At 47.1% G+C, this 18,036-nt stretch overlaps 1 protein-coding gene across 1 annotated transcript in view; it reads left to right on the top strand.

Annotated features, from left to right (window-relative positions):
* Positions 1-3,892: 3,892 nt before the first annotated feature.
* The window catches only part of kif26ba (kinesin family member 26Ba), a 314,639-nt gene continuing 300,495 nt past the window's right edge, over positions 3,893-18,036 (top strand). Inside the window, exons 1-2 of the mRNA XM_078557402.1 lie at positions 3,893-4,197; positions 4,328-4,705. Of these exons, the coding sequence (XP_078413528.1) occupies positions 4,138-4,197; positions 4,328-4,705 (438 nt within the window). The 5' untranslated portion in view covers positions 3,893-4,137. The remainder of the gene's footprint in view (positions 4,198-4,327; positions 4,706-18,036) is intronic.

Below are 18,036 nucleotides of genomic sequence, written 5' to 3'. Positions count from 1 at the left end.
AGAATGTGAGGCACTCACCTACTGTAGAGTCAGAGGTTCTCTTTCCTTGACCTTCAGATGTGCCCATTGACTTGCGAGAGTGAATTCATTCTGCTTTGCTGCCAGGTCTTCGAATGTCCCAGTCCCCACACTCATTTTTCCCTAATTAATTTCACATCACTGGGTCTTTCAAAAGTCTTTTTATCAAAAGAAGCCTTTAGGGAAATCTCCATGACTAACTGCTGCTGGGATCAATCTCTAGATGTCTGATTCGGAAAAATTACAATGCAGAAGTATTTTTCCAGCTTGTCAGTTTGCTGGTTGGAATGTCATATAGTTCCTCTGCTCTCAAAAGGGAAGGAGTTGGCACATAAATAAGCTGCGAATTTTTTTCAGTTCAAACATCCAGATTGTGATCCAGATTGCAGCTCTTCCCTCTGAGATCCGCGCAGGTATCAGATTAATGCCAGAATAAATTCACGTCACTGAAAAAAGGCAGCAGGCAATTGCAATTCTTGATTATAATTGATATTGTCATTTATTTAATAGACTTTCACATTATCTGGTGATCAGAAAAATAATTTTTGGTATTGGTGTACAGCTCATCTGCTTCTGAAACCCTCTTTCATGCCTTCGTTGTCTTTAGACTCAACTATTCCAACACACTTCTGGCTGGTCTCCTGGACCCTGCCTTCCACAAACTTGAGGTCATTCAAAACTCTGCTGCCCATGCCTTAGCTCGCAGCAAATCTTGTTCCCCTATTAACCCCCTGTGCTCGCTGACCTACGTTGGCTCCTGGTCAAACAACATCTAGCTTTTAAATTCTCATCCTTGTTTTCAAATCCCTCCGTGGCCTCGCCCATCCCTACCTCTGTAACATCCTCCAGCCCCACAACCCTCTGAGCCACCTGCACACTTCTAATTCTGGTCACGTGCCCTCCATTATAATTGCTCCACCAATCGTGTGCCCTACTTTCAGTCGCCTAGGCACTAAACTCTGGCATTCTCTCCCTACATCTCTCCGCCTCTATACCTCCTTTAAGACACTTCTTAAAACCCCTCTTCGACTGAGATTTTGGTCATCTGACCTAATATCTCCTAATTAGGGATGGACAACAAACGCTGGCCTTGGCAATGACACCCACATCCCATAAAAGAATAAAGAAAAAAATATGTGGCTTGGTGTCACACTTTGTTTGATAATGCTCCTGTGCAGCACCTTGAGAAATGTCATTACGTTAAAGCTGCTATATAAATATAAGTTGTTGTTGTTGTAGATAGAGAGAAACTACTACCTCTTCTGGAAGGAGTTCAGAACGAGATGGGATAACCTTTAAATTAGATCTAAGTCCTTAAGGGGGTGATGTTAGAAAGCACTTCCTTTTTATTTATTCATTTACAGGATGTGGGCATCGCTGGCTGGGTCAGCATTTATTGCCCATACCTAGTTGCCCTTCAGAAGGTGGTGGTGAGCTGCCTTCTTGAACCGCTGCAGTCCATGTGGTGTAGGTACACCCACAGTGCTGTTAGGGAGAGAGTTCCAGGATTTTGACCCAGTGACAGTGAAGGAACGGTGATATATTTCCAAGTCAGGATGGTGAGTGGCTTGGAGGGGAACTTGCAGATGGTGGTGTTCCCATGTGTCTGCTGCCCTTGTCCTTCTAGGTGGTAGAGGCAGCGGATTTGGAAGCTGCTGTCGAAGGACCCTTGGTGAATTGCTGCAGTGCATCTTGTAGATGGTACACACTGCTGCTACTGTGCGTCGGTGATGGAGGGAGTGAATGTTTAAGGTGCTTGATGGGGTACCGATCAAGCGGGCTGCCTTGTCCTGCTTTTTCACTCAAAGGGTTGCAGAAATCTGGAACTGTCTCCCCTACAAATCTGTTGAGGTTGGGGGTGAATTGGAAATTGGTGAACTGAAATTGATAATTTTTTGTCAGTTAAGGGTGGGTTATAAATTATGGAGTTAAAATACAGATCAGCTATCTAACTGAATGCTGGAACAGGATGGAGGGACTGAATGGCTTACCCCTGACCCCACAATCTAGAACGTCTGAATGAAGAGGTCCACTAGAGGACTTGGTAATGGAGTCGTGAGCATTCATTTAGCCCAATGTAGCCATTATCCACAAGAGTGGAGACTAAAGATGTTTGTAGGTCGGTTTTCAAGCAGCAAAAACTCAGGACATTTGGGACCTTCTACAAACAAATGTACGATTACTGTATTTCCCAAAGCAACACAGCTCCTAATTTGGGAGTAAGGAGGAATCAATCAATGATTGTGCTGAATCTATTACCCAAGAGATCTCTCCATCCTAAATTCCCTCTAAACTGTCAATGTTATCGATCCTTCATAGAAACCAATAACTTCATTCTCACATTTCTCCGCCCCAACAGACTTCTTGGTGTTTGTTAAGCCAAATACGTTAATCATTCAGTTAAATTAGACTGTGGTCGGCTAATTATAATCGATGAGGAAACGCAACCCGTTTTGTTCACGCCCACCCCCATTTAATAAACTTTGAAGAAATGCATCGAATGATAAGTCGATTTTTCTCTACACGTTTCGGTTTGACATTTACGCTCACTGTTCAGAGAGGACAGGGGGGGCTGGCTTCATTGCAATATAAAAACTGTGCTCCGCAACTTCTGCCCTGAATAGAAATGTGGAAACGACAGAGGGCGCCAGGTTTTACTCTCCTGTCTCCTCCACTGGCTGTCCTGCCCAGCTCAGCTCCCTGTCTCCTGTCAGTTCAGCCCAGCTGCAGTCTGCTCAGAACCAGCAGCACACTCGCGCGGATTTGTATTCAGAAACCCGCACCGTAATAGTTTTAAATCAGGTCCTTTCGGTATATTTAATGAAAACTCAAATCTATTTGCCATGGCTGGGTGTCCCAATCTGATTCAGTGATAAGACATGTAAGTTTGCAACGCTCGGACTGTGCCAACGGAACAATGTCACCGAACACAATTCAGAGCAAAAGCGAGCCTTCTAAACTTTTTTTGTTGCAAATACGCCTGCATCTTAACAAATTAACATTGACAATGCCTCTTAACACTGACAACGCATCTTAACATTGAGACATCTTAACATTGGCAGTGCATCTCAAAATTGAGAATGCATCTTAACACTGACAATACATCTTAACATTGACAATACATCTTAACATTGACAATGCATTTTAACATTGACAATACATCTTAACATTGACAATACATCTTAACATTGACAATGCATTTTAACATTGAAAATACATCTTAACATTGACAATGCATCTTAGAATGTAAGACATCTTCACATTAACAAGAGGTGCATATCAAGAGACAGTTTAACTGCGGTCTTGCTTCCCTCCAAAGAGTTCCTCTCAGGTAAGGAGCTGCTTGGGGATGAAGGTGGGTAAAGGGTGGGCTGAGGGTGGGGGCTGTCAGTTATTTTGAACCACCCCTCACTCCCAGCCACGCCAACCCCGCCTCCCTCCCTCCCCCCCACCCATCCCACTCCAGTCTGAGCGGTTGTGCTTTTAATATCAGCCTGGTTTCCGAGCCTCCCCGTCGGCTGTGGCTGGTGTGCAGTATTGGGCGACTGAGCTGAACTGAGCCGAGCCGAGCTGAGCTCCGCCCACACGGCTGGCTGGCCGGAGTTTGGCACATTCTCATTTTTAACCCGAGTCACTCGTTTGGGGGGGGGGGGGGGTGGGGGGTGGGAGGGGGGTTTGTGTGTGGGGTGGAGGGAAAGAGGGGTGGGGGGGTGGGGTGTGGAGGGGGGTGTTTGTTGGGAGAACAGCAGGAGGGAGGCCGAATGCTGGGGGAGAGTGGCCGAGGAGTTAAGCGCAGCGCCGCCGTCTCCCCTGAGTTCAGGGACTACACGGGAAATCAGGGCAACGAGAGAAGCAGTTTATTCTCTGTCTCCGAGTGTGAAACAGAAATGCAGGCATTGGGCAGTCCTGCAATGAAGGGCAATGCGTGACTCGGGGGGCAAAAAAAAAAAAATCCGGCAGCAGCAGCAATGATGTGATGAAAGGGCTGGTGAAGTTTATTCTATCCTGGCAGTGGAATTCTCAGTCTCCTGCCTTTTGCTGCAACCTTGGCTTGTGTCTGTGTGCAACAGTCAGTCCGACTGGGAAGGAGGAGAGCAGAGCGAAAGACATTTATCTAATATGAATTCCGTATCTGGGAGCAAAGAGCGGGCTGTTTTTGCAAGGAACCGCAAACATGTGGTGAGTGTTGAGATTGATTTCTTCTTTTTTAAAAAAAAAACTATTTCGGACGCTGCGAATCGATTGTGAACGTGTGAAGACCGCCAGCGCTGTATTTTCTTTTAAAAAAAAACAATATTATTAAATGCAGGGGACGGCGGAGAGTTACTCAACTACAAAACTGGCAACTTTCACCCCCGAGATGTGGTACAGGAAGAGCTTTCAGATGTGCGAGGACTCCCGGACTGCCAACCGACCCGCCCCCGAGGGAGCTGGCTCCGTCCCCGGCTCGGGCACCGCGTCCCCGGGCTCCAGCAGCGGCTCGCCGGGCACCGGCTCGCCGGGCTCGGCGGCCGGATCGTCGCCCGGCTCGTCGGGCACCGGCTCGCCGGGTTCCTCGGGCACCGGCTCGCCCGGCTCCTGCGGCTCCGAGGATAAAGGGATTTGGTGCGAGAACTGCAACACCAGGCTGGTGGAGCTGAAGAGGCAGGCGCTCAAGATGATGATCCCGGGCGCCTTCTCCAGTAAGGTAAGGTGTGAACCCTCGGCACCCCCAAAGCCATCAGCGCCCCCAACATCCACCCACCCCTCCCCCCTCAACATAAAGCCCCCTGTGAGCCTCCAGATGGAAACCAGCTAGAAACATTTAACACAGGGCTTGAGGCAGCAATATAGCATTCGGTCCGATTGTAATCGATTCCATTCTCCCTCCACTACGCCAGAAGAGTCTGTAGCTCCGAGAAAGATATCCATGAGAATTAAATCATTAACAATGTCACTCCACCCGCCCCACACACACATACATACACATACATATACACAGACTCTTAAAAAATGGAACAATATTTCTGTGTTGGAATGTTAATGCTTTTGTACATTCGAGAAGGTCAAAGAGCTGCAGAAGGGGCAATGTGATTTCAATTCCTCCCACTCTACACTCGGGACAAGCGCTGCTGAGCTGACGGCTGGAGATTTTAGTAATTAAAAAAATATATATATATAAAAGTATTTAATATATGGAATAAAAAAAAGAGCGGCCCCGCAGCAAGGGCTGCTCCTCAGTGATGGGAAGCATTGGGTGTGAAGGTACAAGTGTGTGTGTATGTGTGTGTGCAATTTAAAATCAGTAGCATTGCAGCGCAGAGGTAGAAAGTGTGTGCATTGGTAGAGAGTGTGTGTGTGTGTGTGTGTTTTACATACAATGGGTCTCTGCTAGTACATGGGCTGTGGCTTTGCTCTCTCTGAAAGACCGAGGAGTCCTCGGGCTCTGGATAAGATTTGGCTCTATGTCACTGAGGAGAATTATAGGCAGCGCCACAGACCGAGTGAGCTGTCCTCCCTCCCCTCTCTCTGTCTCTCTCCCTCTGTCTCTCTCCCTCTGTCTCTCTCTGTGTCTCTCTGTCTCTCTCCCTCTGTCTCCCTCTGTCTCTAACTCTCTCTTACTCTCTCTGTATCTCCCTCTCTGTCTCTCTCCCTCTCTCTCTCTGTCTCTGACTCTCTCTTACTCTGTATCTCCCTCTCTCTCTCTGTCTCTCTCTCTCTGTCTCACTCTCTCTTACTCTGTATCTCCCTCTCTCTCTGTGTCTCTCTGTCTCACTCTCTCTCTGTCTCACTCTCTCTCTCTGTCTCACTCTGTCTCTCTCTTTCTGTCTCACTCTCTCTCTCTCTCTGTCTCTCTCTCTCTCTCTCACTCTGTCTCTCTCTGTCTCACTTTCTCTGTCTCTGACTCTCTCTTACTCTGTATCTCCCTCTCTCTCTCTGTGTCTCTCTGTCTCTCTGTCTCACTCTCTCTCTCTCTGTGTCTCTCTGTCTCACTCTCTCTGTCTCTCTCTCTGTCTCACTCTGTCTCTCCCCCCAAAGCTGTGTTGGATTCTATGAGGAGTGAGCCGCTGGCTGGGTGACCAGGCGCCGTCTCTTGGTTTCATTCATTCATTCCGAGTGCCGCAGTACCTGATGCTCACTCGCTGCAGATGTTCACCCCCCTCCCCCGACCGCCCCAATCCCAGCGGTTTGTGTTGGTTAAATCAGAAAAGGGAGGGGGTGGGGGCGAAATCTAACACATTTCCCCATGAGCGTTGTCTAGACCCCCACCCCCCTCCCATTCCACATTCTCTCAGGTGGATGGGGGCGAATATTTAACTGCAATACATATTTAATCCCCCTTCCTTCATACAGAGGTGAGAATATTTATGGACTGAAGGCAACAGCAATGAATTTGGACCAAGCTGCAGTGATCCCAGATAAGATATCGCTATATTTTATACCATATCGGCATTTAAAAGGGCTGCATTCATTATAAACTGTAAATCTGTGTTAAATTAAAACGATTTATAATCGTTTCCTTTGTAGTGAATGTGTTTATTACCCAGCATTTTGTGTTGAATGGGAGGGAGAGAGAGGCAGGTCAAACCCGCTTGCCCATAGCTTTGCTGGAGCGATATCCCTATTCACATATCATTGAAATCAGACATCGCGGAATGAGGCCATTCGGCCCCTTCGTGCCCGTGTTGGCTCTGTGGTCCAACTAGTCCCACTCCCCCCGCATCCCTGCAGTTTTTTTTTTCGTTTTCAAATATTTATCCGATTCCGTGTTGCAAGTTATAGTGAACCTGCCCCCACCGCCGTTTTCTGTTTCAAACCTTCACAACTACCTGCTTAAAAATATCTCACACCCCTCTACCCCCCACCCTCTGCTTCCCGACCCTTCACAATGTCTTACAAACATGCACCGGGCGCGTAAATACTGGTAGGAGAGAGAGAGAGAGAGAGAGGGCGAGCTATGGGGAATAATGCAGTCCCCCACCGCTATAGCAATGCAGAACCCCCCCCCCCCCCCCCCCCACCACCCACCCCCCGGGGTGGGGGACTGACTGGCTATTCTGATTGCAAAGTGACTGGGAGCAGGAGCCGAGCCTGGTGAACTGGTTGTCTGGACTGTTGTTGGGGGTGGTGGGTTGAGGTGTTAATGAATGGTCCTGAGGCAGGCACAGGTTAAAGGGGGTGGGGGTCGGCCCGGCCAGTGGTCAGCAGACAGAAACAAGCCAGGGGACTTTGAGTGGGACCATGTTTCAAGGCGGATAGGGAGCAGGGCCATCAGATCTGGAAAGGGGCAAGTCAGACATCGCCGACGGAGGCCGCTCGGCCCTTCGTGCCCGTGTCGGCTCTTTTGAATGAGTGATCCAATTAGCCCCACTGCCCCACCTCCCGGCGCTTTTGTTCTCGTTTCCAAGTATTTATCCAATTCCGTGTTGCAAAGTGACATTGAACTTGCTCCCCCCACCCCCCTCCCCCCCGCCCACGCCGTTTCAGGCGGTCCGTTTCGAACCTGCTTGAAAAATGCCTCTTCACTGGATCACTCACTCAAAAGAGCCAGCACGCCCCGCGAAGGGCCGAGCGGCCTCCGTCGGCGATGCCTGACTTGCCTGTCCCCAGATCTGATGGCCCTGCTCCCCCTGGCTGGTGCTCGCGAGCTCCTTGAGTGACCCCCGGGGTGGAGGGCGGGGAGAGCACTGCACATTACACCGGAACAGGTATTGATTGAGAAGCTCCCATTGCAGTCCCGGGACAGGCTGAGCAGGAGAATGTGTTTAACCACTCTCTCCCTCCAACCCCAAACAACCCCCCCACCCACCCCTCACCCCTCCACCACCTGCCCCCCACCCCCCTCCCTCTGTGCCCCCCACACAGACCATCTGAACTGGGTCAGAGTCATAAGAGAAGCTTCAGTGAGAGGACACCCAGCCCAGAGCTGAGGCTCTTTTTATTGCTGACCGTGGCTGGGGTGAATCTCGGCTCGGAGTAGGGGGAGAGCTGAGCTGAAATGGACTTGGGGGGGTGGGGGTGGGCCTGTTATGTTTTTGTGAATGACTTGAAACAGAAAAAAAAGGGGGTGGGTGTGGGGGTTGTGGTTGATAATTGATTTAAAACTCAGTGGTGATAGTCTGTGTGTCTGTGAGAGAGAGACACACAATCCGGGCTCCAGGTCACAGTAATGCCTCTCTCATGAATGTCAACTCCGATGGAACCCATCCCCGTATAAACAGAAACTGACCCAGCTTCGCTTCTCCAATCCTGACCTCGAGGCGGTGGGCAATCGCTTTTTGAATCCCCTTCCTCTTTAAAGAGACTTTGGGATCCGGTCCGTTTTAACTGGCACATAATGAATTCCACCTTTCGGGGGTGGGGAGGGGGCTCTTATTTCCTTCTCCTGTAGTCGCCGCCGCGAACAGCAGGAATGAAACAAGCGACTTTTCTGTGGGGGGCGCAGTTTCCTTGTCCAGCTGCACAAACTCACATCATAAACACTAAAGCAGCCGGGCCAGGGAGATTGTGGGCTGGTAGCATCAGAGTTAGATTTTAATAGTCGGTTAAATCTGGAGTTCTATCCAGGTATTTCTGTTGTTTTTGTTTTGGATTTCCGGCATCCGCAGTTTTTTGTTTTTATTTCTATGGAATGTGTGTGTGTGTCAAGAGTGTTTCGCTATAAATATACCTGTGTATGTTAGTGAGTGTGTATCGGTGTTTCTGTGTCTGTGCGTGCCTGTGTTTCTGCATGTCTGTCTGTGTGTGTGTGCATGTCTGTGTATGCGTATTTCTGCGTGTATGTGTGCAGGTGTTTCTGCGTGTGCGTGTTTCTGCGTGTCTGTCTGTGTTTGTGTGTGTTTCTATATGCCAGTGTATGCTTATAAGTGTGTCTGTGTAGATGCATTTCTGCATGTCTGTGTGTGTGTGTGCACATCTGTATTTTTTTGTCTTTCTGTATGCCTATAATGGTGTCTCTGTACATATGTTCTCTGTATGCCTGTATACACTGCGTCTGTATGCATGTGTTTCTGAATGTCTGTGTGTGTTTGTATGTGTGCATGTTTCTGTATGTGTGCATGTTTCTGTATGCCTGTGTATGTTTAAGTGTGTGTCCTGTGTGTGTGTTTTTGAATGTGATTGTGAGTGTGTATGTCTGTGTGTGTACATGTATTTCTGAATATGTGTGTTTGTAAGTGTGTGCCTGTGTGTTATTTGTATGTGGCCTTTGTTATGTGTGTGTGTGTATTTGTCTCTGCGTGTTTATTTTTTAATTTGTTCATTCACAGGATTCCGGTGTTGCTGCAAGGCCAGCATTTATTGCCTGTCCCTAAATCTGGATTTCCCTTTTCACTGGTTTATATGTTGTTCTGTATATCGTTTCAGAATATACATGGTGTGCATGGATTATTCCTAGCAGCCTGTGAATGTGCATTTCTCTCAGTCCCAGTGCAGCATTCCCTTATCTGGGTCTCTTCCCGATGCTGTAACCACATTTAGTAACACATTAATATTGGAAAGACTGTCTTACTTTGCTGCATCACCTCCTTAATCACCTGTGTGTCATGGACAGTGCTAAAATGCAAGGGGATTCTTTGTCCTTGGAAGTGAATGCAATGCTTTCAAACAGTTTATTGTACCGTCATGAGAGGGGACTGCATTAAGTGGAATATTGGACCTGATTTATTGAGAATCGATTAATGTGGTTCTGATTTTTGGGTTCCCTCACAGTGTGCAGGATTTAAAATAAATTGGTTCTGCTGACATATTCGGGCAGTTTCTCTCACAGTTTCCATTTGAACAATATCAGGTTGTGTTCTGGGCCCACTGGTTAGAGTTTGTTGTCACTGTGTTAATTTTTTTGACTATTTTTTTGAACTGGAATTGCTGAGGGAGTTAGTTGCTTTCTGATTCGCACCATTTGTTATAACCCTGCCATTGGCCTCATAAAATTTGTGCTTGCAGAATCCACCCCGCAAGATAGGGCCAGTTGCTTCGTTAAGAACATAGTGTTGAAACCCCAGTACCCCGGGTTACAGTGCGAGCTTCCCCAATCCGGTCGAGTCCCAGCCCTGTCGCTCAAACCTACCCAGGGTTGAGGTCCTTCTCTCAAGCTTGGTGTAGTGGGTGATAGTGGAGTCTTGGTTCATGTGGCACGTGGGCACCTCCGCTGCCAGTTGCTGCAAGAGTGCCCAATGCCAGCTGCTCAGACTGTGGTATCGATGGAGGTGCCAGAAGTACGATGGCACTCCCGACACCTGTGGCGATCTCTCAGATGGACAGTGATGGATAGCTGGGTGGATAAGGGATCAGGAGCAGGATCTCTGCCCTTTGGTTTATGCCTGAGACCCTCCCCCACCCTGCACCCCCCCCATGCCCCCCTCCACCCCTCACCATTGCTCCAGCCGAGATGAGCTAACTCAGCATGGACCAGACATTGGACTTGGGACCTGGTTTTATATGGCACAGCACCGCACCAGCTGGTGCCTTTAAGCACAGGCTTAGGGGAGGGGCACACATTCTTATAGTGAGGCTCCTCAGTGAAGTGAGAGGCCCTAAGGTTGCTAGAGTGTTGGATGAACATTGCTTACTTGGAGATGCACTGCTCCTAAGTAGAGCACTCCCCTTTTGACTCTACATGACACCCCCCCCACCCCCCCCCCAACCCATTTACAGGTCCTTATTGGCTCTGTCGGAGGGTCAATATTAGGTTGCTCCATCGTCTCCCCGCCTCTCATATCTGTTTCATGAAGAACGTGGGCCTTAGACTCCATTGGAGTTGGTGTGTTTACTGTGTGTGGGCAACAGCAGTATTTTGCCCTGCCTGTGTCAGTTGTTGGTCTGGGTGGCGTTCTTGCCTCTAAGCCAGACAGTTGGGGCCCCAGGTCCCACTCCAGAGACTAGGGCACAAAATGTGGGCTGACACTCCGGTGCAGTCCTGAGGGAATGCTGCAGTGATGGAGGTGGCATCTTTCAAATGAGACATTAAACTGATGCCCTGTCTGCCTTCTCGGGTGGATGCAGAAGTTCCTTTGCGCTACTTCGAAGAAGAGGACGGGATTTCTGGCCAACATTTATTCCTCGACTAACGTAAAGAAAGAACCCAGAGATCATACTGCTGTTTGTGGGAGCTTGCTGTGCACCAACTGGCTGCTATATTTCCTAGATTACAACAGTGGTTAAATTTCAGAACAGTATTTCATTGGCTGTAAAGTGCTTTGGGAAGTCTTGTGGCGCAGTGGATAGTGTCACTATCTTTCAGCCCAAAGCCTGGGTTCAAATCCTACCCTAGGACTTGGTGGCTGCAGAAGATGCATTCATAGTGCAGCCAATCAGGTTGATAAATCCTTCCAATAATGCCTGTAGTGGGTGGTAAAGAGTGGGAGAAGCTCCTGTTCAGTCAGGCTTGATTTGGACTAGTGCCACTCAAGCTGTGGCTTCTGCTTCAGGCTAGTGACTTGTTCAGGAGGAACAACTGATGGAAAAGAGACATAAGCAAGCACTTCATCTGCCTCAAGTGTCTTTTGATGCAGGAAGTCTTCTGAGTCTAAAGTGCTTTGGGATGCTGTGTAAGGTGCTATATAAATGCAGATCCTTTCTTTCGAAAAGCATCCTTTTTTTATTTGAAAGCTGGGTTGAAGGCTGGAGAACAGTCAGAGGCAGCAACAACGGAAGATCACAATTTATTTCAAAAAAGTAGTAACGCAGTGGACTAATTTTTAATGACTGCCAAATGCCTCAGTAAGTTAACACGAAGCCGACTAGAGAGCCGACCAGATGTCCTGCAAGGTTAAACAGATTTTCCAAGGGTTGGGTGGGAGTGAGGGAGGGGTGGGGGGTGGTTGGGATAATGCACAAACATAAATATTTGGTTCAGCAAGCAGATGGCAGCGGCTTGCTAGAGGCTTGATACTCTTGTTATTTTGCCAGTGGTGTTGCTGGTCAGTTCTCATCTCAGGTTTCAGGCATTAAGCTGGAACCCACAGCTTTTATGGCAGGTCAAAGCAGCTCATAAACTGAGACACGCAATTAAAATAGCATTCACCAGTAATGACCCTCTCGCTGGCTGGGGGATGGTCACAGTTTGTGTGATGTAAGTGATATGTTTAAAAGGGTTTTGTTTCGTCTCAATGTATAAAACACTACACTGCATCGATCTATTTTTGCTTCCAGCTTCATTTTTTATCCCTCCCTAACCCCCGCCATTGTCCCTCCCACCTAAAGTCCAGTTGAATCCACGTAAATTCCTGAATTAAATGCACCATCTGCTAATTAGATTATGTAGAACTCCAGTGTACAAAGCCACTTGTATTGCAGAGGGTTCCAGATGTAACACTCCAATATGCCAGTCTCCCAGTGGCTCACCCCAGTGCATTTCCAGGCTGGAACTGAGCTACACTGATCATTAGGATACCAGGCTTGAGTCCTACGATCTCAGCTATCGCATTTGAGGGGATGTTGTAACTAACCTCAGTACCATTGGGCTAGGGAGAGAAGGAAAGCAGCCAGGGTTCCCTGTCCTGAATCATTATCTAGTAAACCCTATTGGGAATTGTGCAACTGTGTTGACCAGGAATCTCTCCTGCACTTACTATCTGACATTGGCGTGTGTTGGAAGTATTTGCAGGTTGATACTCAACCTGTTTGGCCACATTATGAGCGCATCTTCCTTGGCCATCAAGTCCTGGGTGGGACTTGAAGCCAGCACTTCTGGCTTAGCGGCAGGGACGCTACCCACTGCACCATAAGACCACCACTTATCCCGTTACCATCCCTGTTTTTTCCTTTTACCATCATCCCTGTTGCCATTTAATCTCTAAGATAAAAGAAAATACCGCGGTTGCTGGAAATCTGAAATTAAATCAGAAAATGCGGGAAAAACTCAGCAGGTTTGGCAGCATCCATGGAGAGAGAAACAGAGTTAACGTTTCAAGTCTGTATGACTCTTCTTCAGAGCGAAGAAGAGTCACTGAAGAAAAGTCATACGGACTCGAAGCGTTAACTCTGTTTCACTCTCCACGGATGCTGCCAGACCTGCTGAGTCTTTCCAGCATTTTCTGTGCTTATGTCATTTAATCTCTCCTGCCTTCCACCCTATCCCAGATCTTCCCTTTTGTTCGTTTCAACCCTCCACCTTTCCCTGCCTCTGTACTTGCGTAAAACCTGTTACACCTTTAACTCTAATGAAAAGTCATTGACCTGAAATGTTGATTCTGTTCCTTTCTCCACAGATGTTACCCAGCCTGCTGAGTATTTCCAGCATTTTCTGTTTTTATTTCAGATTTCCCGTATCTGGAAAAGTAGTATTCTGCTTTTGTGTAGGCGTAGATCTTGGTTCCAATGCCACCTAATAAATGAATAGTCTGGTTAAGAATAGACACCAGGGTGAGGTATGGGAAGTCTGCTGGTGTCTGACCCTGGTGATGCATCAGTTCCTTCATAGAGCAGTGGAGAAAATGTTAATACTTGGATTTACAGAATGCTTTTTACTTTGTAAAGTGTGGTCACTGTTGCTACAGAACAGCATAAGAAACAGGAGCAGGAGTAGGCCATTCGGCCCCTCGAGCCTGCTCCACCATTCACTAAGATCGTAGCTGATCTGACTGTTGCCTTAACTTCATTTTCCTGCCTGCCCCCCACCCCCCCCCCCCCCCCCCCCCAATAACCCTTGACTCCCTTGTCAATCAAAAATTTGTCCAACTCAGCCTTAAAATGACCCAGCCTCGCCGGGGAAGAGAATTCCAAAAATTAACAACCCTCCTCATCTCCGTCTTCAATGGGAGATTGAAGTCCCGTTGAAGACCCCTTATTTTGAAACTGTGCCCCATAGTTCTGATTCCCCTACGAGGGGAAACATCTTCTCAGCAACAACCCTGTCAAGCTCCTCAGAATCTTATATGTTTCATTAAGGTCACCTCTCATTCTTCTGAACTCCAATGAGTATAGGCCCAACCTATTCAACCTTTCTTTAAAAGACAACCATGCCAGGCTAGAAAACCCTACATTTTCCACACCAGCAACATGCCACAATTGGCACCAAGATGAATGACCAGGATGCTTGCTTTATTTTGGTGGTTTTGGTCGGGGAAGTGATATTGGTCCAGGCGTACGGGTGAACTCCGTACTTTTCTTCATATAGTGCTTCTCTCGTTCTATGAGATACTCCTTCAGATCTCCCTCTTCACCCATCCTAATCGCTTCTGCAGTGGTTCAGGTCCAGATTTAGTCTGATAATACTCCTGAGATATTTGTATGACATTAAGGGTGCAAGTTTTTGTCGCATGGGGTATTTATGATCCACCTGAACCAATGCAGAAAGTAAGTAAGACTTTGGTTGAATGCATCATTTAAAAGGCATCAAGTTTGCAGGAAGCTATCTCTGTGATCTTCACCAGCCCTAAAACACTCTGTGTTCCTCCAATTCCAGCCTCTTGCGCATTGCCCACTACTCCCCCCAACCCCTACCATTTGCGGCCCAGCCTTTAGCCATTCAGACTCCAAGCTCTAGAATTCTCCCCCCCGAACGTCTTCACCTCTCCAGCTCTCTCCTCGCTCCTCTTTTAAGGTGCCGCTTAAAACTCACCTCTATGATCAAGTTTTTGATTTTTTTATTCTTTCATGGGATATGAGCCTTGCTGATAAGGCCAGCATTTGTTGCCCATCCCTAATTGCACTTGAGTAGGTGGTGGTGAGCCACCTTTCTGAACCACTGCACTCCATGTGGGTCGGTCCGCCCATGGTGATCTAATGTCTCCTTATGTGTATCTCTTTATGTGGCATGGTGTCAAATTTTGTACATTGCTCCTGTGAAGTACCATGGGATGTTTTGCTACATTAAAGGCATCATATAGATGCAGCTTGTTGTTTGATGTTGTTTGAAGTAACGCAGTGTAACCCTAATGACTTCTTTACAAACCACTATTGATAGATTTGTATTACAAATTGTGCTGATGCTTTTGAAAAGACAATTCATTAAGTGCTTAGATAACTTTTGGAACATCATTACTCATTAAGTTGTCATTTGCGATACAGGCCTACATTTACTGAGTTTACCATCCCTGACTGTGTTCAGTTCCTATTGGAAAGGCCCAAGTATCCTGCTGTTTCCCACTACTTCTTGCTTTTAATTTTGGACCGTCAGCATAGTAGCCATTTTCTTGGCAACATAAAAGGAGCTATATAAATGCAGGTTGTTGTTGTATTTCTGGATTGCCATCCTTGATTATACTTCCCACTCCTGCCATGAACCTCGAACCCACAACCTTTTGACCCAAAGGCAATAGTAAACCCAGCTGAGGAACATTGATGCCAATTGGAGGTTTAAAAGAAACACTAATGTATTAATGTTAATCTGAGGCTGAAATTCATAATCTATGATTAGAATTTCTTTTCATTCTTTCATAGGATCTGGGCATCGTTGGATAGGCCTGTACTTTTATTGCCCATCCCTAATTGCCCTTGAGAAGGTGGTGGTGAGCCGCCTTCTTGAACCGCTGCAGTCCCTGTGGTGTAGGTACACCCACAGTGCAGTTTGGGAGGGAGTTCCAGCATTTTGACCCAGCGACAGTGAAGGAACGGTGATAAATTTCCAAGTCAGGATGGTGTGTGGTTTGGAGGGGAGCTTGCAGGTGTTCCCGTGCATCTGTTGCCCTTGTCCTTCCAGGTGGTAGAGGTCATGGGTTTGGAAGATGCTGTCGAAGGAACCTTAGTGAGTTGCTGCAGTGCATCTTGTAGATAGTGCACTCTGTGGCCACTGTGCGTCTGTGGTGGAGGGAGTGAATGTTTAATGTGATGGATGGGGTTCCAATCAAGTGGCCTGCTTTGTCCTGGATGGTGTTGAGCTTCTTGAGTGTTGTTAGAGCTTCCCTCATCCAGGCAATAGAATATTGGATGCAATCTTTATTTGTAGTATAATTTCTTTAAAATTCAGTTATGTTTCGGGTGATTGCATGTACCACAATCTTATGCATTGGCCTTGTACATTAGCCTGGCTGCAGTTTAATGGAAGTTTTGGCAAAATGGCTCTACAGAGATAAAAGTAAAATACTGCGGAAGCTGGAAATCAGAAATAAAAACAGAGAATGCTGGAAAAACTCAGCTGGTCTGGCAGCGTCTGTGGAGAGAGAAACAGTTAACGACTCTAATCAAGTATGACTTCTTCAGAATGAAGGAAGGTAGAAATGTGATGGGTTTTTGAAAGGTGTAAGGCTGGGGAAGAACAAAAGGGAAGGTCTGGGATAGGGTATAGGGTGGGAGAGATTAACTGACAAAGATGTCATGGAACAAAAGGCAGAGGGAGTGGTAATTTTTGTAGTAGAGAAACAAAGCATTCGTCCAGAGTGAGCGTGAATGCAGAATGATGAATAGCTCTGTCTGAAAGCAAAAATCTTGAAAAACAACATTCAAGCCTGACACTTGGCAAAAAAATAAAATCGAAACAGGGGACAGAATTCATGGCTTGAAATTGTGGAACTCAGTGTTGATTCCAGAAGGCTGTAAAGTGCCTAATCAGGAGGTGAGTTGCTGCTCCTCGAACTTGTGTTGAGCTTCACTGGAACACTGCATCGGGCCGGAGATAAAAATGTGAGCATGAGAACAAGGTGGTGAATTAAAATGGCAAGCAACATGAAGCTCTGCAGAAATTTCAGTCTATAATCTAGACTGCTGCATCTTTCGTTTGAGGTGTTAAACCAAAGCCCTGTCTGCCCCGTGGTTGTAAAAGATCCTATGGCACTATTTTTGAAGAAGAGCAGGGAAGTTATCCCTGGTGTCCTGGACAATATTTATCCCTCGATCAACATCATGCAAAAGAAAACATTATCTGACAATTATCACATTGCTGTTTGGGGGAGCTTGCTGTGCATTACAACAGTGGCTACACTTCATAAAAACTGAGGACATCGTAAGGCTGTGAATCCTTTGGCCTATCAGAATTGATTTTATAAGGCATGCTTAGAAATCAGTGGTGTTGCTGGTTGATTTCTGAGAATGGCAGAGTTTGGGTTAAATCCCAAGTAAATCCCACTATCACCACCATTTAGAAGGGCTAGGGCAGCAGACACATGGGAATGCCACCACCCGGAAGTTCCCTTCCAAGCCTCACGCCGTCCTGACTTGGAAATATATCGCCGTTCCTCCACGTCGCTGGGTCAAAATCCTGGAACTCCCTCCCTAACAGCACTGTGGGTGTACCTACACCACATGGACTGCAGCAGTTCAAGAAGGCAGCTCACCACCACCTTCTCAAGGGCAACTAGGGATGGGCAATAAATGCTGGCTCAGCCAGCGAGGCCCACATCCCATGAATGAATAAAAAAAAGTTCCCAATCTTAGCAGTGAGACACAACAAGGGGGAGAGGGAAGTGAAAAACATAGGAGGAAATTAAACTAAGGTGCTTATTATCTTGTTAACAACAACAACTTACATTTATATAGCACCTTTTACGTAATGAAACATCCCAAGGCACTTCACAGGAGTGTTGTGAAACAAAGCATGACCCCGACCCCGAGATATTAGGTGAGATGCCCAAAAACTTGGTCAAAGAGGTCGGTTTTAAGGAGTGTCTGAAAGGGGGAATGTGAGGTAGAAGACAGATGTGTAGGGAGGGAATTACAGAACTTGGGGCCTAGGCAGCTGAAGGCATGGCCACCAATGGTGGAGCAAGTATAATTGGGAATGCACAAGGCGCCAGAATTAGAGGAGACCTCGGAGGGTTGTGGGTTTGGAGGAGATTACAGGGATAGGGAGGGGATGGAGGGATTTGAAAACAAGGATGAAAATTTTAACTGGGATCAGTCCTCTGAGATGAAACTAAGGAAAAGAAGCAATGGAACCACAAATTGTAGAAGGATTTGGGTCAAAATTGACTAATGAAACATTTGCTTGTCTGTAGGCTGCCCATTTCTTAAAGAGAATGCTTTGTGGTGTTAAAGATGCCAGAGATCTCTTACTTGAATGGGAGAATAAATATTGAGCTTCACTGGAACACTGCAGCAAGCCGTATTTTCCATTTCTCGATGCAACTGACTGATACAGTGTCCCCTTCCATCCACTTGCTC

Source organism: Cetorhinus maximus, chromosome 14, assembly GCF_964194155.1.
Source record: "Cetorhinus maximus chromosome 14, sCetMax3.hap1.1, whole genome shotgun sequence".
Taxonomy (NCBI): Eukaryota; Metazoa; Chordata; class Chondrichthyes; order Lamniformes; family Cetorhinidae; genus Cetorhinus; species Cetorhinus maximus.
Note: the sequence above shows the minus strand (reverse complement) of the source record. Positions and strands in the feature narration are given on the sequence as shown.